Below are 22,631 nucleotides of genomic sequence, written 5' to 3' on the forward strand. Positions count from 1 at the left end.
CTTTAACCAGTTATTTCGAAAGTGCTGGAGCGTGTTCGATCTTTCAGACCCGGGACGTGTTCCAGACTACGACATACCGGAAACGTACCACCGACTACGATACAATCAGCTGTCACCGGCGTCGCGAGAGTTTCTAGGAAGACGCGAGGAGGGCTACCAAGGCGACTTCAATGTGCAGTCTGATGGATTTTCTACCGATCAGGAGTACGAGCCGAGATCTCGAGATTTCGCGTTGAGCAAAAGTTGGCCGGATCTGTCGTACGGGTATAATCCACCCTGGAGACCCGAAGAGCGTCCTCTATTGCCTATTTCGTCTGAGAAATGGTCTTGGAGGCAACCTTCGAACAACGCCAAGTATTGGTCGCAACGTGACAGCTTTTTACCGGTTGAACAGAATTATTGGTCCATCTTAGACAACGAAGAAGGCGTTGAACAAGAAGCTGAAGCCGAGAAAATGTGGCAACAGCAACGAGCTCAACATTCATGGAACAGAGACAGATCTAACTGGCCAGTGGAAAAACCTATGAAAGTTGCGCCTTCGTGGCAACAAGGAGAAAGACCCATGAAACTATACGATCGGGATCAGGCAAACAGCGTGTGGGAGAAAGGTAAAAATCGCTCTGAACCTAATAAATCGTCCATGAAACAGGAGAGCAAAGAGAAAGTCGTGTTACCTCAAATAACTATGAAAACTTGGAACAGCTTAACCTCTGATCCAGCTACATGGCCTCATAAGCTTCCTGGTGCTAAGCCGTGGCCGAAAGACGAGAATGGGAAGTCGTACAACCCGAACGCCGATTTGGTAAAGAAACTGGGCTTAGACAAGCAGAATAGCGGTGCTTGGTCTAAGGAAGAAGCCGAAAAGTCAAACGGAGAAAGGAAACAGAAGGACGAGAAACAGAGCAGGTTGTTCTCGTCGAAGGAAGAGAAGCTGCCTCAGACAGAAGCTTCCAGGTACAAAACGAACGACGATAGGAGCAATTTCAGCGACTATAAAATGAGATCCGGCGAGTCGATGAAATCATGGACGATGCTGTCGGATTCGAAAAATTCTAAGGATTGGATGAAGACCGAGAATATGCAAGGAGATGATTCTGGCGCTTGGAGAAGGAAATACGAAGGGAAGAATTCGTGGACGGATGAAGCTGCTTTGCCCAAGATCCAATCGGTGGGTGCCTGGGTAATGGCGGCCGACCAATCTACTTGGAAGCCGTACCAGATCAAAGCGATGGAACCTTCCGATGAGAATACTTCTCGAAGGTGGAGCAAACCTCTCGGGAGAACGAATACCGAGGCCAAGTGGACGAGCAAGGGATCTTGGCCTGAAAAAGCCAACGACTCGTGGATGGACAAATCAAGTATAACTCTCTGGCCCGACAAGACGAACGTGCCTGAAATTTGGTCCGAGAAATCGAACAAACCAGGCTCGTGGTTCGCGAAAACGAAAGACAACGCTTGGGCGTCCAAGGGCAGCAACTCTGACTCCTGGAAGGTGAAAGGAGGAGAGTGGTTAGCCAAGCCAGAATCTACCTCTTGGATATCTAAAATGGGGGACAAGAATTCGTGGGCGACGAGAAGTGGCTCGTGGTCGACGAAATCCAACGAATCTTGGACGTCCAAGACGAACGACAGCGGGTCCAAGTTCAACGAAGATTCGTGGCCTGTGAAAGTCAAAGAGGAAGATTCTGGGGATGCTTGGCCAAAAAAATCCAACGAGCAGAATGGTTGGAACGGGAAGGGCAACGAGCTCTCTCCGTGGCAGCAGAAAATCAACGATGAGTGGAATTATGGCAAAACGAGTTCGACAGGCACGTGGCCCACGAAATGGAAGCAATTCGCCTATCACAGGGTAACAGCCATGCCGATCTCCAAACCAGGTACCACGGCCGACGCAACCTCATCGAAGTCAAAAAACGCGTTCGTCGCGGTGTCCGCGGTTTCTTCACCCAAGTACACCGGAAACGAATGGAGAAAGAACGAAGAAGACCCAAGGAACGAAAACGGTCACGCGGACGAAGCGGAACGAACGGCTAATCAACTCCAAGTGGGCCTGGAGCGACCTATTTATGCGTGGAAGAAGGATCCTGGGCTACGAGGCGGTTCGACGAAAAGCAATAGTAGCGACCCGCTGGAGAACCAGCTGGAAGCACTCAGGCAAATTGACTTCTGGCCCTACAAAGAGAACGAGGCCGAGGTGAGCTCGATTTGCGTTTTATTAAATTTCCCGCGCCACTCTGCCAGCCGTCCTCGATTGCCGCGCTTTCCGCGATTCGATCGAAAATTAGCGGAGGAATGTGACCAACTAATTCCAAGATGGTACCTTGTACCACTTGCATATATTTAGATTAGAGAAAAAATATAGAGATAAAATCAGGTGAATAAAACTACAGTTTTTAAGTAATCCTAACGATATGATGAAACAGATAATTTCAATATCGATATTTTATTCTAAACAATGTCGGTGAATACATGGTATTAATAAAACTTTTTTTTTATGATTTTCTAGCAACGTCTAAAATTTCTTGACGATTAATCAGATATAATAGAATAATTTCCGGCCAGTTTTAGCTCTGCTAAAAAAGTATTTCCATCAGAGTTTTCGTATTTCGTGTCTTGGAATAAATTTGGTCGTAATAAACTTTCGTGCTCAATGAAGCTGCATTTATTGCTCTATACTGGAAGAAACGTTCTACACACGCTATCAACCCTGGTATAAAGTATTTTCACACAGCGATCAAACGTGGCGAGTTAACCTCACTTGTCACAAAGCAAACGATCTTCATAAAAATTTATTTCTCCTAGTTGTGAATAAAACTCGGTCAGATATATAAAACCGAGATTGTACGGGAGGCGATAAAGACGTGGAGGACGCAGCAAGTTGCAAAGACCGAAGCCATGGAACGCAATTACAATGGGCAAATAAACGGTCTGGAGAATTTAAGCGAGTCAAACAACGGGAGCCATTCTTCCTCGGCTTTTTAACGAACGGGCACCGGTCGAGTACGATAAAACGAAGATCGTGATCGGGCTATGCTATTTAAGAGGAAGCCGAAAGACACTCGAATTGGAAGTAATCCCGAGGCATCGCGACGCTTTTACGTGCCGCAATTTCCGGGATCCGTTGACGAGAACGTGCCTGGACTCGGTTGACCCCACCGACCGGAAGTGAGCGATGCCTTCCTTCCGGCGCGGATCTTACGTGATCCCTGGTCTGATTGCGAAAGTTCGCCGCGGCGGGGCGTGCCGAATATAAAGTTTCGCGCCGTTCCTTTCCGATCCGGACATTCCTGACTGGAACAACTGGATCACGTCCATCTATTGACTAAAAGAAAACGAATAGGCCAGGAGTTCCTTAAATCGATTCCCTTTCTGCTTCCCAAGGAAGATTACCAAGATTAATAAGCGTGGATGATCGAGGAGGTTGCTGTGTCGTGTCATCGTTGGCTTAGTAAATCGATTGACAGGATCTTTCGAGCTTATGCAAATCTAAGAATTCTTTAAGAATCCTCTAAAAATCCCCTAAGAATCCTCTAAGAACCCCCTAAGAATCCTCTAAGAACCCCCTAAGAATCCTCTAAGAATCCTCTAAGAATCCAGTAAGGATCATGTACGCGAGAATGGTGCTTCAAGTGATAGAGATAGAGGTAAAGGTGGAGGTGGAGAGCAACGGATTTGGAAAATTTGTTTCCATTTAATAAACAGCGTTTGTCGAGGGAAGGGTAGAAAATGTCAATACCGTGAGAAAACAGATAATGGAATTACAGTATAAGGTCTTCGTATCTCACGTATTTTCACAATCGGGGAGTCTCAAATCTCGTCATCATTTTGACATTGCATTAGGAATAGTATTATATTACATTGCACATTATTTACGTCACTTAATTTTATCTCATTACATAGGTATTATATTATCACATAATTTTCGCTGCTACGTTCTTGTTCATTCATTTTGTTAATGATTACATTTATCTGTGTCTAGTCGTATTACGATACACCCTTCAACGTAAAATCTAACTTGCTTAATCAAATAGGTTCCTAATCTCTAATTATGTTTCGCAAGATAAATATTCCACTTTATAAAATTCCTTTTTCGTTCGCAGAAGAGACTAGCGTCAACGAGTGCGACCACGGAGACAACGTCCCAGACCCCAACCAACACCTCCACGACGACCACGATGCACCGCCGAGGTGGCGTGATCACGGTGAACGGCCTGATGGAAACAAATCGACGGACCATCTCGATGAAATAGATCGAAGCTTTACCATAGATCCTTGATCTCGTCCAATGGGTACCAGTCTGTTCAGTCGACAATAGGCTACGCGAAGTCTCCGAGCAATTTCCAACGACTCTCTGGCCCCTTGCCAAGATGCACCAAAGTCTGCAAAGCCGTCTACTACGAGCAGCGCTATTCTTTGATTTACAGTTTAATCGATAACATATCATCGATCGATTAGATAGCTATTTTTCATCTCTTACGATTCTGTCATTTGTGCCAGCGATTTTGTTACTTTTACGTTCATTCTGTTTGTTACTTTTTTCTATATCCTTTCTCCTTCCTTTCTTCTTTTGTGCTGTGTTCGTTTACTAGTTTTTGAAGAGAACTTGTATCATATGATGTAGACTCTCGTTGAATCTTGATGACTCTTGTGTGCCATATTTATCGAGTGTACGCGGGCGTGTAAAAAAAGATCAATAGCTCGAGAAAAGTTACTTTAGAAGAGGAACAGAAGATCCTCTTTAAAACAGCCTTTTTTCTTGTACACTGTACAAGCACTTATTCTTTTTTTGCAAAAAAAACTCCAACTTCTAAACCCTTTTCCCAGTTTTCTCGGTGGCCATCAACCGACGAAATCGATCTACGGCGATTCTCGAATTTCCAAACTTCGTGTTCGCTGGCTCTTATTGAAAGCCCTCTTCTTTTCTTATTCCTCTTCTTTTGTTTTTTTTTTTTTTTCTCCCCTTTATTTAGCTTGGATTTCCGGAAGCAATTTTCTCAATAGCGGTATTCACCCCGAAACTCTCATCTTCTTGAATTTTATTTTTATTTCAACTCCTTGAAACCGGTGAAGAGAATGAATCCTAAAACTCAAGATGAAAGTCTTGAAAGAGAAAGATTTTCTATGGAAGTTTCCTTCCACAAAAATCGGACGCAAAGTTCGAAGTATGTGCGCAAACTCGGTCGTTCAAGAAACAGGAAACTGTATCCGTATTTAACTTCGAATAATTCGAGCGCAAAATTCAATATTGAATTTTCACGATCTGGTACGTTGTACTATTCGATAATTAAATATTTCTCCATAAGTTCTTTTCTTGGCGTAAACTCAGCCATTTATAAAACGAGACTACATGCATCTTTCACTAAAATTCACCGTAGATTGAATTTAATGATCTAATTATTATGTATCGATCGATAGCTGAACCATTTCGAAATCATTTAAAGAACAAACTCCACCATTTCACGAACAAACTATGTGCATATTGAGATACTTCGAGTGCAAAATTTAATGTCGGATCTTTGGAATCTATTACCTTTTATCATCTGATTTTTTTCCAAATTTTCCGACAGAAATGGAAAAAAAGCAACTTAAGATCGTACATGCCTGCGTACGCGCGTTACTAATGTCGGATTCATGGAAAACTATTCTAGTCTAAGGCGCTAAAGTTATCGCGGAGATTAATTAGTTACTACATATTCGAAGTTACTTATCGAAGATGTTTAAGCTGTTCGAAGTTGTTGAGAAATGTGCAGTAAATTGACACTACCCAGTATACCAGAAGTGAGGCTAACGTAAGAGCTTTTACGCTTTCGTAACCAAACGCGAACTGTAACTTCGCTGCGCAGAGAGTTTAGTAGGAAATCGAGCGAATATTTTTTCTACGGGACTGCAATTGTCGGTGACGGCCTAACGCCGTTCAATTCCAGGAAACTGTTCAACCCTTCGAGTGCCCTTAACGCATCGTAAGTTGATTCCTCTTGTCTGTTAGGATAAAAAGCGAAAAGTTGAAAAACGACGGCACGATTGTAAAAATATTACGATTTGAAAATGTCTAGAACGATCTTGAGAGGAAATAGGAGCGTCGAGACTTTTAGCACGTTAAGTCGGCCATTTCTTCGTTCGTCTATCGTAAGTGGCGTTCGGAATAAGCAGGCAAGAAGAATCCATGACAATATTTGATAAGTGGCATTAAAAGAATGGAAGAAATATCTGCAAAAACCGGTGTCGTCAAGCTGGAGAATCGATACTATGAAAAACGTGAAACTCGAACGTGTTATCTATTGTAAAATAAAACAGAAGATCGTTGTTGGATCTTGCTCTAAGATTCTATGGTTTCACGGCACCTTACAACCCCTCTGCGGCCTTTCAGCGCCTCGATATGTTTCTCGAATGTAATTGGCGAGACACGAAATGGTTTTGTCTCAATAATTTTCTTATTAACTCGAGAGTAGAATAATGTAAGTAACGTGATGGTTCGGAGAAGAAAATTGACACGGTCTTGCCGTGACATTTAAGATCTTAAGAGCTTGAAATGATACTGTGTGTAGTATCGGAAGAAAATGAAAATCCTTCGAAATAAATTTCCCAACGAAAAGGGTAGTACTGTATTAAAGCGTCGCCTTCGATTTACATATCATTTATATTGAATTTCATTTAACGTCGGCAAAACTTGCTCAGCGAGTCAGCTCCAAGAGCTGCGAAGCTGTTGAACCGTAGAGGGTGAGCTCTCCGCTACCGTATCGATTGGAAAGACGAGCGAATGAACGAAGAAAGAAATTAGCAGGAAATCGAGCCCGTGGCATATCGCGTGGAGTGATAACTCTCACGTAGGACCAGAGACTGTGCGTCGATGTGTACATAGAATGCGTTCAATTAGTTTTATTCGTCATTGTTAAAAAGAAGAAAGGTAAATAGATGACGTTTCATTCCGAACTACCGCGTGCTTTTATCAAAAATTTCGCCCCGAATTGATGAGAATGGAGGGAGGATCGCGAGAGCCGCTTTTTAACAGAGACGTAGATATTCTCGAAAATGGAGCACGATCGATGAGTGCTTGTTTGAAATTTAGGCAAAGTCCATACGAATTTGAAATTCGGTCTTATACTAGTTCGAATTATTTATCGATTCTTCGTGAATCGTCGTCCATCAACTGTCCTCGACCGCGTCGTCGGCTTGTTTTTCCGCACGGAACACGGCCGTAAATGCTGTAAATATCACGGATTCACTGTCTCACGGTTTGATCGAACGTCCCCTGATCGTCGCGTGTTACATTTCGAATTCAAACGATTCATCAATCGCACGAAAAGAAAAAGAAAAAGGGGGAGAAATTAGAAAATAGAAGAACAGAGAATATGTCGAATGAATCGAATTAAATTTCTACGCTCCGAAACTAGTCGTTCGAATTCTATTAATGAGTTAACGAAATACGTACAGTGCGTATGGCTGCGATATTTGAGACATCGTGTAGAAACGTGTTCTTGTTGTTCTTGTTCGACTACTCGCCTGTCGGGTAATGTTTTATTCAGAAAAAGAAAACAGACTCGTGGACAAGAGAAACGCGGAAACATCGTTCGAATGAAAGATTGAAACGCGCAGAAAGATGAAACGCAGTATGAATCCCAAGTAAAGGAGCTAGTGCAACCGGAAGAGAAGTATAGATACGCACACACGCATACACAGTTGTACGCACACGACAGAGAGGAATAGAAGGGATGTCGTAAGGGTACGCTGATATATCTCCTCGAATTTTCAGAATTCATGGAAATTCATGTACCTTTATAGGATCCTCTGTATCTACCCGTACGTAGGATGATATCGATTTAAGGAAAATGAGAGAATAAATGTCGTACGTTGTATATTTGCCTCGGTGTATTTTCTTCGTTATCCTTTCCTAGACCAATGCTTATTTCACCCTGAATTTGCGTTATTTCGTGGCTTTTGTTACCCAAATGCAAGACGGACCTCTATGTTATCGACAAACGATAGTCAGACCACAGACGAAGACTTTTCTACGGTACTTGATAATTAAGATTGCTACTTTACCGATACTTTTGCGCGTAACTTGTTTGAAAATTAATTTAATTTTCAAAAACGTACAACAAAAAACGCGAAAACGCGAAAGATTAGCTAATTATGTACTTAATTAACAATATACTTTATTTAAAAACTAACGTACTTAGATCAACATATTAACATTGTTAGGAAACAACGCTTTCAAGCAGCCTCAGTAAGTATGTTCCTATCTAACCAAATACCTACTTATATGTACCAAGATTTTACTCTCAAAGATCTACCTATCATATATCTATATTAGCTTAAAAATATTCTACCTAATCATAAATTTAGTTCATCTAAAATACATCTTATCTAACTCTAATTCAATGTGTCCCTCAAAAGATTAAAGATCTTCACATATCCTGCCTACAGAAGTAAAAGAAGAAATGCATCACTATATTAAATACGATTCTTCCTCCGGTGGTATCACAATGATAAAACAAACTCCAAGTTCAAAGATTTCAGTAAAATTCTCTGAGACATAGATCATACCAATAGATGAGTTTAGATACCTACTTCTTTTAACCACAACAGGTACCTAAAACGAGAACGCGAACATACTTCCACAATTTCAGTGGAAGAATTTTGAGGATTTTAAAAACGTAGCATTGCTTACAGAAATGCAATTACTCATCAACGCAACGCTAACTGAAAACAATTAAAACAACCACGATGGAAAAATAGTGCAATTAACTGATTCTAAAATGAATACAAGAGAAATTACTATCTTTTTACAAAGAAAAAGTTACCCGTGCTATTCGCGATAATAGGAATACTACAAAATTAATTCAACATTAATATCTTATTAATTTTCACTCAAGATTATTTAAAAAGAAACGCGACAACTTTCAGCATTATTTTTAGGAAATTGTAATAATACATAATCGTCGATGACTACCGATTACTCATAAATATTTAAATCTACAACTGCCATCTCATATTCATAAAAACATAATCGCGATAGCAGCCAATTAGCTCATGTTACTTGCTATATAATTCATAATTATATCATATAATATGATGCAATTAGTAATTATACATCAAATAACAATGATTACTCGGGTCTCACCGCGTGGAGGTTGCTGCATATGGAGACCCACCCTGAAAATAAAATTTCAATTAAATCTTGAATTAATCGCATAACATGATATACTGCCATGAAAATATGGAATAGTTGAAACCAAAACCATAATCTGTACATACTACTACACACATACACATACACCACACAATATACAATTTATAAATAGCCTACCTATCCATGAACCTAACTTCATTTAAAAACATTCTACCGAGCCATAACATTCATTCAATTCGAAAATATTTTCCACCTAACTGTAAATCAAGTTTAAACTGTCTATCAAACATATAAAAGTTAAAAATTCCTACCTATCTAAAAACCTATAACAAATCTAAAATAAAGAGAAAGGAAAATGGACACTAATATCGAGATGTCGAAGTGCAGCTACATTCGAAGCTGCTGGTGCTCTACCACCTTCTAGCAACTATCATCGTTGCATCAGGTGATCCAGGAACAGGTTTCCACGATCTCAGTGGAAGAAGATTGGGCATTTCATAGACGCAACACTACGTATAGAAACGCGATCATTCATCAACGCAACGCTAATCGGAAAAGTTATTAAAACAGTCTCGATGAAATATATCGCAACGCTAATTTTTAAAATGAATTTAATGTAAAGTTACTATTTATAAATGAAAAGAAAAAACTGGTCGCAAATCGCAACGCTACTAAATTAATTTAAAATTAACATCATTTTAATTCGACTTAAAATAAAACAAAACACGACAAATTCAAATTCTATTCTTTAATAAATTCTAATAATTATTCTCAATAGAAAATACCGAGTACAATCGCGACATCTTATAATTCGCAACACTAAAGCAAACGCGGTCGTCTTTTCATCGCAACGCTAATCCAAACCGAAGTGAGTACTTTCTCGCAAACTCTAATTGTTAACGCGAAATTTGTTTTCGCAACTCTAATTGTTAACGCGAAATTTGTTTTCGCAACTCTAATTGTTAACGCGAAATTTGAATTCGCAACTCTAATTCAAACCGTAATTAATCATTCGCAACGTTAATTGAAAAACCACGATTAGCCCAACATGGGGAAGGGCCGACGTGTACGTCGGCAAACAAACAAATCAATACTACTACAAATACTAAAGCGAGCACAGTGACAAAGTAGTAACAAGAATGACTTCCCATGCTTTGGATGACCCAGAGGATGGGGAGTCATTAGTAGTTGCCCTCTTGAATGGCAGTTTGCCGGGCCTCTTCGGCTTATAGCCTCTTCTTTCTTCGGGCGCAATGCCCGCTGAAACTTATATCTAGGCTCGAGACTTTCTAAATCGCAAACCAAAAAATAACGTATAAAGGTGAAATAAAAATATAAATCGCGGAAGCTAATCCAAGTGCACATGGATGAACAGCGATCATATAAAAATCGCTGTCCGTTTGCATGTGCATGCTCGAGCAATATTAACGTTCGTTTCGAAACCGACTCGCGACCACGACCGCGGAATTCAAAAAATCGATGGGCAAAGTCAGAGACGATGACATGCTCCATTCGTGCCAACTTTACCGTCGATCATTCGAATGAAATTTCCTGAAACAGGTTGGACACGCGAAAACGCGCCTACCCGACGGGAGACTGTGCCAACCTGCCCGGCCCTACCTACTTATAGTTAACACTCATACCAGAAAATATACTACCTATCCTGCCCGGAAACCCATATTTAAAATTTAAAAAGTAGCAAAACAAGCACACCAACACATTCACTCCACGGTTCTCACACATAACCCGGGCGCAAAGGCCTACACTAGAGAGACGTCCCGGGACGCCTCCGACACCCGAGTTTGGTATACAACATGCACACTCTAATGTTACGTACCATTTTCCTGAAATCGACTAACGAAGGCTAGCGACCATTGCGTACAGCACAATAAAAGTTAATCTCAATTTTAATTACAAATATTCATAATTCAGACAGTGTGTTTATTTTTCAAAAAAATTGAAGATGGTACGAAATGTGGTATCATTTATTATAATTTAAGAATAAAATTAGTGATGCTAATATCTCTGATTACCTGTATTCGATAACGAATCTTTGCTTTTACAGGTTGTGATAGAAATGATATTTGTTTGAATTTATTTTTTATTATTTAGATTTATAGTAAATGGAATAAATACTAAACGACGCAATTCCACAGCCTAACCACACACACTATGTGGAAAGTACGTCGTGCACGATACGCTAACTCATCGTCAGTCGCTTACAAATTATTATAAAATCAGTGGTCATCGTACTCATTGCCTTTCTCTCACCCAAGTAGCACCTGAGCACGTAAGTGAGATCCTGGCATTGAATACGGAAGGGGTTAAACCTGAAAATCCTAACTAAAAAACGTATTAGTGCATCTAATTTGTATCTAACGGACTAATCTTTCTTCATTTTGCATTTTCGAACTTTATCTCTATTACTATCACTATATAGTCTAGATTATTATTTTCATAATTTACCAAAATACTAATATTGAATTTATTTATAGAAAACAGCACAAATAAGATCAATGTAATATAATGATTCATTCAAATAATTGACTCTATAAACTATCGAAATTCCATTACAAAAGAGACAAATTGACAATGAATAAGAAATTTATTTAATAATTGATTCAAAGTTAGATATTATTGTAAACAACCTCAGGCAGTCCCTTCGTCAAAGCACATTTTCGATAGCGCAAAAGCAGTGTTCAAAACTTGCTGCTTTGATTCCAAAATATGCCTGTCGCGAAATTTCTTCTTGCACATAAAATTCAATGCATTTTTGTACGGCAGGACTGAAATTTACTATCTCTTTATGTATACTTTAAATTAATACTCAAATTTAAAAAATGAATAGCAAACAATTAAATCTATTGTAATAATACCATCAGAGAACAGAAGGTGAAATAAAAGATAACTTATTATCATTATTATTTAATATGCAATAATTGCAATGTTTAATGCAACGAAATCGGAGGGCATCCGACTTCACCACTACGAAATATTTAATTAAATCATTACAATTCTCTGTACATATACATTTTTAATATATTCCAACTTTAAAAATGATTATAGTGAACATACAGGTATATCTTCAATTACAAATATTCGAATTAATTGTTAATATAATATTGTTTTTATCAGTTAGTATCATTATTAATACTATTAATCTAAAATTTGTAGTACCATGTAATTAACATAATAAAACGCGATGTGCAAGAAGACCTGAACTAATCCTGAACTAATAAATAATACATAGAAATAGAAAATGTTACTACTCACGGGTATAATAAATACCCGCGTTCACTGTGCTCGGAAAAAATTTTACGTAATACAACTAGTCACCCGTGCCGATTCAGACCTTTCGTCCTACCGAGGAGTCCTGTTTTGCGGCCAAGTTTCAAGACAAAATACAACACACACAAGAATACACAAAAATCACGCACCAATGCGACTTAAACCCAAAAAAACAAAAAAATAAACGCAAAAACCGAAAACCCACGACACATATTAGACCATGGCTACGTCGTACCGACGCGTATCGGTACTTTTGCCTAATCCACCCTACAACCGAAATTCATTGTTTATTGTGAATAACATACACATGTAATACTCATCTTCTTGGACAATAAACGTTATAAAAAAAAAAAAAAAAAAAAGACCTTTCGTCCTACGACATGGTTGAGTGACCAGAGGAACAAAAATGCATGCGACTCACGATAAGATGCGAGGAACGTAGTCATCGATGCTGTGGTAGCCCAGGGAAAGTCGTCGTGAAGACAGTCATCAAGGAGGAGCCATGCAATCGTGGAAAAAACTATAACAATGCATGGAATATTATAATTTGCTTTTAAATATGAAGTTAATTAATTGAAAAATTTGAAGTAGTGGAGGAAGATTAACTTCTATTAATCTCTATTAAAATTTTAATGACAATATTCAAATCAGGAGTAGTAAATTGAAATATAAACAATGGAACTAAATGAAGTAGAGATTACAAAATTACTTACATTCTTAGCATTTGAAGCCCCACTAGGTCCTTTTCAGGAAGCAGGAGGAAGAGGAAGGAGTGATAAACCTTTAACAAAACATATAGTATACTTATACATATATGAATAATATATGCGCGAATAATTTATTTTGAAAATTAAGTAATGATTCAGCAAAAAGTTTTAGATAATGTAATAAGAAACTCTATGAAAATCTTGAATTAGATTTGTTTTTTCATTTTGAATAATTAAAGCAAAATACAAGGAATAAAATTAATTGGAGTACGATATGCAAAGATACTTACATGCTTAGTTTTGAAGCATCACTGCGTTCTCCCCGAAGCACAGGAAAAGGTAGAAATTATGAAAAACTGAAACAAAACATATGAAATATTATAATTTGTTCTTAAATATTATCATTCATTGTTAAAGAAGTCTAAGGTAATGAAAAATAAAACTTTATTCAAACTTGAAACTTTAATAACAATAACTATTGAAATTATGTTAAAATCTAATTACTATAAAAATGAATGATGATAATCTAATCATTTCTGAAGCATGTTAAATACTTCTATTTTGTATTTCAGTATTATAACTTTTAGATTTCACGCCAATGGAAATTAATAATAGTTTGATCAAAAGAAGAACAAAAAAAGAAATTAGTATAGAATATATAGAAATACTTACATTCTTGAGTTCCAGGAGAGGCTGTATCCTCTTGCGAAACCTGTGACTCTACTACCGAAAGCGAATGTTTAAAAAGAAAAAAAAAAGAAAAGAAAAGACTATTAACGCGTCCGTTTAAGTAACATTCGGCGAACACACTGACTCTAATCTCGCGTATAACTATTGTAATTGAATTTATAATTATCAAGAGCTATTGTGCTCTAGAAAATATAAAAAATATTATTACGCTGCAAACACTGACTCTATCGACCGCATTGCGCGCGATCACAAGCATTCTCTGAAAAAAAGTTGCACTAGCAAGAAGATGGGGAGGGGAAGGGGTCAGGGTGTTTGTCTATGAAATACTGTTGTATCTCGAAATGTATGCACTCTACATATACCGAATATTATTCATTCTTCACGAACGAACAGATATTACATATACACATTAAGAAAATGGGATATACGTGTAATATTTCAAACACTGATTATGTATTGCGAGATATCTTCAAATATATTTTCAAATATTTATTAATATTTTAAAACATAACATTGATTCTTTCTTCAGAAAGAATTCAGTTGTGAATGTTCGTTTTCAGAGTTTGAAATATGGTTTTTGCTAATATATTATGTTGTACTTTATAAAGATTTGTCAATGCTTGTAATAAATTAAACTTTCTTGTTTAAACATATCTGAAGTGTTTACAGTGTATATTTAATCTTGCACAGAAATACGTTTGAAAATGTCTTGTTCAGACTCTTTCAAGAAAATAATAAACTTATTTTCTCATTTCAATATACAAAAATATAATAATTTCGCAATAGATTGTTTTCTAATAATAATTAAATGATTTGCATAATTTGCTATATATTAATATAAAACATTAATTAATTACTTCATAGTATATCCGATTATTAACGATAATCTATACACCCGAAACATTTTTATATATGAACAGTTTCAAATGTGATTTCTTTAATCTCTTTTTCTTTCATCTTAATATTTTCAACAAATTATGCAATTTATAAAATGGTGTTATTATATGTCAATTGCAAATTGTATAGCAATTATTTAGCAAATATCGATTACTATTGATCCAATAAAAAGAGAAAATAATCGTGTACGTACGTTTGCTTTGTTATAATACCTTAATCATTACCAAATCTGCATGAGAAATCAACGACTCGATTTACTAATAATCATCTATGACGTCCATCTTGTATCAATTCAAATTATCGAATGTTAATCGTTTGTGGCGTCTGTGATGTGAACCCCTATTCTTTCATTCAAGTGACCAGCCAATAATCTATACAAAAGAAAACCAACAATTTCAAATAAATGTACAATAAAACCAAGAATTTACAATAATGAAACCAATTATAGTGAAATAAAGTAATAATAGAAACCAAATTCTACCTTAAAGATCGGTAATATGAACGATCAATAACTATAACTTGCCAAATACGCAGTAAATGATAAAAGTAAAAAAATTTTCGGGATACTATTTAATTTTACTAAGATTATAATCAATAACTTATTAAATACGAACGTACTATTTGAATGAACCAGATAAAAGTGTAGAATCGTTGATAAAGTCGAAATAAAGCTACTAACAACAGGATAACGCTCAACGAGACAAATTTTTGTTCCATGACTTTCACGAGTACGTCGCCTCTCGGTCCGGTTGAAACTACGACTTTCCAATATTCCGAACCAATAGGAGCACTCGATAGACGTGACAATTTATTGCGTCAATAAGAACGCTCAATTTCATTTGACAATATTCTGCGCCAATAGGCATGCTCGATTTGACTTTGCAATATATTCCACCAATAGGAACGCTCGGTATTCGTATACACGAGCGCGCGCAAATTTAGTGTATTCGAACAGTTAAATTGATGAAATTGAGGAATAGAAAACACATTTAAGACAACGTTCAGTAACAATTACGAATAAAATTATGTTCTTAATGAAAAGCTTTTATATTACACGAATGTAACTGCTACTATTAAACAAAATATAGTATTAGTATATTAGTATATTACTTAATTATTCATACAAATATTAGTAAATATATTTCAATAATTCAAACATTGTAATAAATAGAAAAATGTGACAAAAATGTTAGCAATTTACAATGGTCTTTGAAAATTAATAACGGAACTATCATTCTAAAATTTTCATTATTTTAACATGATCTCATTTTAGGAAGTAAAACAAACTTGTGCGTGTAAGAAGATATTAGATTTATATATTTAATAATTAATTGTCGAACAATGGTATGTGCTTAGAATTAAGTTATGAAAATTGATAAATTGTTATAAAGTATTATAATGAATCATCAAAGTAGAAAATGTTTGTAAAAGAAAATCAATAATTATTACAAATTGAAATATTATCTTTCACTTTTCGACTCTTGAACACTGATCAATTTCATGTTTGGCTATTACAGTAAAATTATGTTTGTCATAAACTGGTATGGAATATTGACTAAAACAGTTCTACGTCAAAAAATAGTACCATAGAAATACAAATTTAGTTTCAGCTGATAAAAAATATAAAAATTATAGAAATGATTATTATAATAGATTGTTGAAGACGTCAATTTACAATAAAAATTAAAAAGTTATTAAATTCGATTGTGTTATAATGAAGAAACCAACTTTTAAGATATTAACAAACCGTTACCGTACGATTGACATTTCAGCATACTGTCAAGTGCATGCCAATGTTATATAAGGAACACACTACTCGCGCGCGAGCTCTTTTGCGCCTGAACTACCGGAGAGTGAACATCCAAGAAGAACTTAAATATAAGGTAAATAAACAAAAAATATTAACAATAACATTGAACTAGCAATTTATAACGTCTAAACCGTTAATTTACAACACTTAAGCTACTAATTTATAACACTTAAGCTATTAATTTACAACATTTAAGCTATTAATTTACGACATTAAAGCCATTAATTTCTAACATTTAAACTATTAGTTTATATCATCTAAGCCATTAACTTATAACATTTAAGCCATTAATCTAAAACAATTACTCCATTAATTCTTAACTATTATACGAATAATTTATAACCATATCCTCCCATTAATTCAAAGTAATTATGCTCTTAATTTATAACAATTGTACCATTAATAGGAAGCAACTCTATATTCATTGATTTAAGTGAATACCATCAATTCGTTGTGAGTAAATTAATGATATATTTCGTTTTATTTAATATTTACGAAATCTTTCAAGACCCTGAAGTGCTATTTTATTTCTATACAGCATTATTTTTTAATTTTAAATATTGTATTTAATATCACATTTCACTATTTCATATAAAAACAATGGTAACGCAGAGTGTACCTATTGAGTGTCTACGGATGGAATGTAATTTTCCATGTCTGCTCAAAATCATGGAAACAGCACCGTATTCGTGGAATGAAGGAAGCAAGTGCAATTTAATCGAAAGCAGCGACAACTCACCATTCATCCATACGCACTACAATTGGTATCTTGCATGGTTTCGTTTCTTCGATGATAAGTTCAATATTCAAGTATGATTATGCAAATCCACGTACTACAACCATTCTAATTAATAAATTTCAATACACGCTACTTCTTTGTTATAAAATAATTTAACATCTCTGCTTCCAATGCTTAAAAACTGTTTATGTAAATGGGACCCGAGCGTAGTTACCTCCTCGTGGTGGGTCCCGGTAATTGGTATCGTTTTCCAAATAATAATACACCAACTACTACTTTAAATATTAGTATTATTATTTGAAAAACGATATCAAGCTAAAAACTACTTGAATATAGTCTGGTCTTGATCATCCAAAATAGTTTGGGTGCTCTAGACTGGACTAATACCCCCCCGCGGGGGCACCGGGGGACATCGTGGGACATCGTGGGACATCGTGGGACACCATAGGACACCGTGGGATGCGTGCGTTTTAGCCTTAATTAATCGTAAGATAGACACCTATGTTATGTGCATTGTAGGCTCATTCCGTACAAAGATACTTATCCATCTTGGAACGAAAAATATAGATCTCGTCTCTCTTGATCCCCTCGCTTACCACACTTGAAACATTGTACCCGCAATTTATCGATTCCCGATCTCTCAGTTCTTTCAAACTGTTGCGTGACGTACTCGCTCGAGCGTATCCCGGGTACGTGCGAGTCAACGTACACTGGACAACTCTTTGGATTCATAGCTTGCCCAAACACACCTTTTGTCTCGACGACTGCTCGTCGTTAGCCTCGAATCGCGGCCGTTGTCATCACACTGGTGATACCTGTAAATCTGTTGACGATTGAGTCGCAGGTCCGCAATGCTGTCCGATTGGTACTTCGGTACTTGGACAGGGACCTGCATTTCACGTCCTCCGTAATTCTGATCGAACCCGTGGGTGTGGACCCCACTGTGCTGTTGGGGCCTTGCCTTTGTAATACGGTTCAGCGGTCCCTCCCCGAGTTCAACATGTTCAGTTGGAGTGTGTTAAATCGCAGGCCCATTTGCTGGTCACTGGTATCATCGGTAAGTGCCATGGATCGTGATCACGCTGGTAATACCTGTGAATCTGTTGACGATTAAGTCGCAGGTCCGCAATGCTGCCCGATTGGTACTTCGGTACTTGGACAGGGACCTGCATTTCACGTCCTCCGTAATTCTGATCGAACCCGTGGGTGTGGACCCCACTGTGCTGTTGGGGCCTTGCCTTTGTAATACGGTTCAGCGGTCCCTCCCCGAGTTCAACATGTTCAGTTGGAGTGTGTTAAATCGCAGGCCCATTTGCTGGTCACTGGTATCATCGGTAAGTGCCATCGACCGTGATCTCGCTGGTAATACCTGTGAATCTGTTGACGATTGAGTCGCAGGGCCGCAATGCTGTCCGATTGGTACTTCGGTACTTGGACAGAGACCTGCATTTCACGTCCTCCGTAATTCTGATCGAACCCGTGGGGGTGGACCCCACTGTGCTGTTGGGGCCTTGCCTTTGTAATACGGTTCAGCGGTCCCTCCCCGAGTTCAACATGTTCAGTTGGAGTGTGTTAAATCGCAGGCCCATTTGCTGGTCACTTGTATCATCGGTAAGTGCCATCGACCGTGATAAGATCCAAACGACGTGACAGGAATCGGGCGAAGGTCAATGCTTGGGTTAGGCTGAACCTTAGGGTTATCTGGTGCACGGGGGTACGTCGCGTAGGTTTGTTAGTTCTTTCGAGAGATCGCGTTTTCTTTCATAGTCTCTTTGTAGGAGCTCCTTTTCCACAGTAGCCTCATTTCTTTTCTTTCGTTCCAAGTTAGACAAATGTATCTTTGATACGGAATGTTGCCTATAGGGTTGCGAATTATTGTGTGATGTTTGTACTGATCGAAGTAATCGTTGTGTGTGAGATACATGTTGCGTTGTGTGGGAGATAGATATTGCGTTGTGTAAGCTTTGTTTTACGTTTGTAGAGATTCGTGTAACCGCTGCGTTGGAGATATATGTTTCGCAGTTAGGCTACGAAACAGCTATCTCTTTACGCAGGCCCATGATCACGTAGAGTCAGAACTCGACATTCCTGCCAACAGGTTGAACGTCGAGACCGATGCATAATGTTAAATAAATCATGGGCGGGTCTCGTGCGTAGTCACCTCCACGTGGTGAGACCTGGTAATTGGCATCGTTTTCCAAAAATTAATCAGTTGATTAACCTTTGGAAAACGATATCAAGCTAAGAACTACGCACCAGTCCAGTTTGGGTCACCAAAAGCCGCCAAAAGAATTTTGGATGATTTAGACTGGACTGCACCGTGGGACGTCGTTGGACGACGTGGGACAACGTGGGACAACGTGGGATGCGTGCGTTTTAGCCTTAATTAATCATAAGATAGATACCTATGTTAGGTGCATTGTAAGCTCATTCCGCACAAAGATACATATCCATCTTGGAACGAAAAATATAAATCTCGTCGCTCTTGATTAACATCGTTTGATTAATTTCCCCCCCACACCTTGTCAAGTTATATAAGGAGCACGCAAGTCGCGCGCGAGTTCTTTCCTGCTTGAGCTCCCGAAGAGTGAACGTCGAAGAAGAATTTGAATATAAGGTAAATAAAAAAAAAGCCAAACAATAACATTGCAACTAGTAATTTATAACGTCTATGCCATTAATTTACAGCACTTAAATAATTAATTTATAACATTTAAGCCATTAATTTATAGCATTTAATCCATTAATTTATAACATTCAAACCATTAATATATAACATTTAAGCTATTAATTTATATTGTTGAAGCTATTAATTTACAACATTAAAACTATTATTTTATACATTTACGGCATTAACTTCTAATATTTAAACTATTACTTTATAACATTTAGACCATTAATTTATAACATTTATACTATTAATTTACAACATCTAAACCATTAATTTATAACATTTAAGCCATTAATTTATAGCATTTAAGACATTAATTTATAGCATTTAAACCATTAATTTATAACATTTAAGCTACTAATATATATCATTTATGCTATTAATTTACAACATCTAAGCTATTATTTACAACATTTAATCTGTTATCTTATGCATTTAAGCTATTAATTTACAACATTTAAACTATTAATTTATAGCATTTAAATTTTTATTTTATACAGGTAAGCCATGAATTTCTAACATTTAAGCCATTAATCTAAAACAATTACTCCATTAATTCTTAACTATTATACGAATAATTTATAACCATATCCTCCCATTAATTCAAAGTAATTATGCTCTTAATTTATAACAGTTGTACCATTAATCGAAAGCAACTCTACATTCATTGATTTAAATCAATACCATCCATTCGTTGTGTGTAAATTAATGATATATTTCGTTTTATTTAATATTTACGAAATCTTTCAAGTCCCTGAAGTGCTATTTTATTTCTATACAGCATTATTTTTTAATTTTAAATATAGTATTTAATTTCTCATTTCACTATTTCATATAAAAACAATGGTAACGCAGAGTGTACCTATTGAGTGTCTATGGATGGGATGTAATTTTCCATGTCTGCTCAAAATCAAGGAAACAGCACCGTATTCGTGGAATGAAGGAAGCAAGTGCAATTTAATCGAAAGCAGCGACAACTCACCATTCATCCATACGCACTACAATTGGTATCTTGCATGGTTTCGTTTCTTCGATGATAAGTTCAATATTCAAGTATGATTATGCAAATCCACGTACTACAACCATTCTACTTAATAAATTTCAATACACGCTACTTCTTTGTTATAAAATAATTAGACATCTCTGCTACCAATGCTTAAAAACTGTTTATGTAAATGGGACCCGAGCGTAGTTACCTCCTCGTGGTGGGTCCCGGTAATTGGTATCGTTTTCCAAATACTAATACACCAACTACTATCTTAAATATTAGTATTATTATTTGAAAAACGATATCAAGCTAAAAACTACTTGAATATAGTCTGGTCTGGATCATCCAAAATAGTTTGGGTGATCTAGACTGGACTAAGGCCCCCCCGCGGGGGCACCGAGGGACATCGTGGGACAACGTGGGACATCGAGGGACACCATGGGACATCGTGGGATGCGTGCGTTTTAGCCTTAATTAATCGTAAGATAGATACCTATGTTATGTGCATTGTAGGCTCATTCCGTACAAAGATACTTATCCATCTTGGAACGAAAAATATAGATCTCGTCTCTCTTGATCCCCCCACTTACCACACTTGAAACATTGTACCCGCAATTTATCGATTCCCGATCTCTCAGTTCTTTCAAACTGTTGCGTGACGTACTCGCTCGAGCGTATCCCGGGTACGTGCGAGTCAACGTGCACTGGACAACTCTTTGGATTCATAGCTTGTCCAAACACACCTTTTGTCTCGACGACTGCTCGTTGTATGCCTCGAATCGCGGGCGTTGTCATCACGCTAGTGATACTTGTGAATCTGTTGACGATTGAGTCGCGGGTCCGCAATGCTGTCCGCTTGGTACTTCGGTACTTGAACAGGAACCTGCATTTCACCTCGTCCGTAATTCTGATCGAACCCGTGGGGGTGGACCCCACTGTGCTGTTGGGGCCTTGCCTTTGTAATACGGTTCAGCGGTCCCTCCCCGAGTTCATCATGTTCCGTTGGAGTGTGTTAAATCGCAGGCCCATTTGCTGGTCACTGGTATCATCGTTAAGTACCATCGACCGTGATCACGCTGGTGATACCTCTAAATCTGTTGACGTTTGAGTCGCGGGTCCGCAATGCTGTCCGCTTGGTACTTCGGTACTTGAACAGGAACCTGCATTTCACCTCGTCCGTAATTCTGATCGAACCCGTGGGGGTGGACCCCACTGTGCTGTTGGGGCCTTGCCTTTGTAATACGGTTCAGCGGTCCCTCCCCGAGTTCATCATGTTCCGTTGGAGTGTGTTAAATAGCAGGCCCATTTGCTGGTCACTGGTATCATCGTTAAGTACCATCAACCGTGATCACGCTGGTGATACCTCTAAATCTGTTGACGTTTGAGTCGCGGGTCCGCAATGCTGTCCGCTTGGTACTTCGGTACTTGAACAGGAACCTGCATTTCACCTCGTCCGTAATTCTGATCGAACCCGTGGGGGTGGACCCCACTGTGCTGTCGGGGCCTTGCCTTTGTAATACGGTTCAGCGGTCCCTCCCCGAGTTCATCATGTTCCGTTGGAGTGTGTTAAATCGCAGGCCCATTTGCTGGTCACTGGTATCATCGGTAAGTGCCATCGACCGTGATAAGATCCAAACGACGTGACAGGAATCGGGCGAAGGTCAATGCTTCGGTTAATCTGAACCTTAGGGTTATCTGGTGCACGGGGGTA

At 37.9% G+C, this 22,631-nt stretch overlaps 1 protein-coding gene across 3 annotated transcripts in view; it reads left to right on the forward strand.

Annotated features, from left to right (window-relative positions):
* LOC132912767 (uncharacterized) overlaps positions 1–7,855 on the forward strand; it is a 169,005-nt gene extending 161,150 nt beyond the window's left edge. For 2 of the 3 annotated variants that reach the window (XM_060970480.1, XM_060970482.1), the window contains 2 exons: positions 48–2,194; positions 4,101–7,855. In XM_060970480.1, the coding sequence (XP_060826463.1) occupies positions 48–2,194; positions 4,101–4,250 (2,297 nt within the window). In that variant the 3' untranslated portion in view covers positions 4,251–7,855. The remainder of the gene's footprint in view (positions 1–47; positions 2,195–4,100) is intronic. The other variant, XM_060970481.1, reaches the window with a different exon arrangement.
* Positions 7,856–22,631: the final 14,776 nt, after the last annotated feature.

The sequence above is a fragment of the Bombus pascuorum genome, chromosome 12 (genome assembly GCF_905332965.1).
Source record: "Bombus pascuorum chromosome 12, iyBomPasc1.1, whole genome shotgun sequence".
In the NCBI taxonomy this organism is placed as follows: Eukaryota; Metazoa; Arthropoda; class Insecta; order Hymenoptera; family Apidae; genus Bombus; species Bombus pascuorum.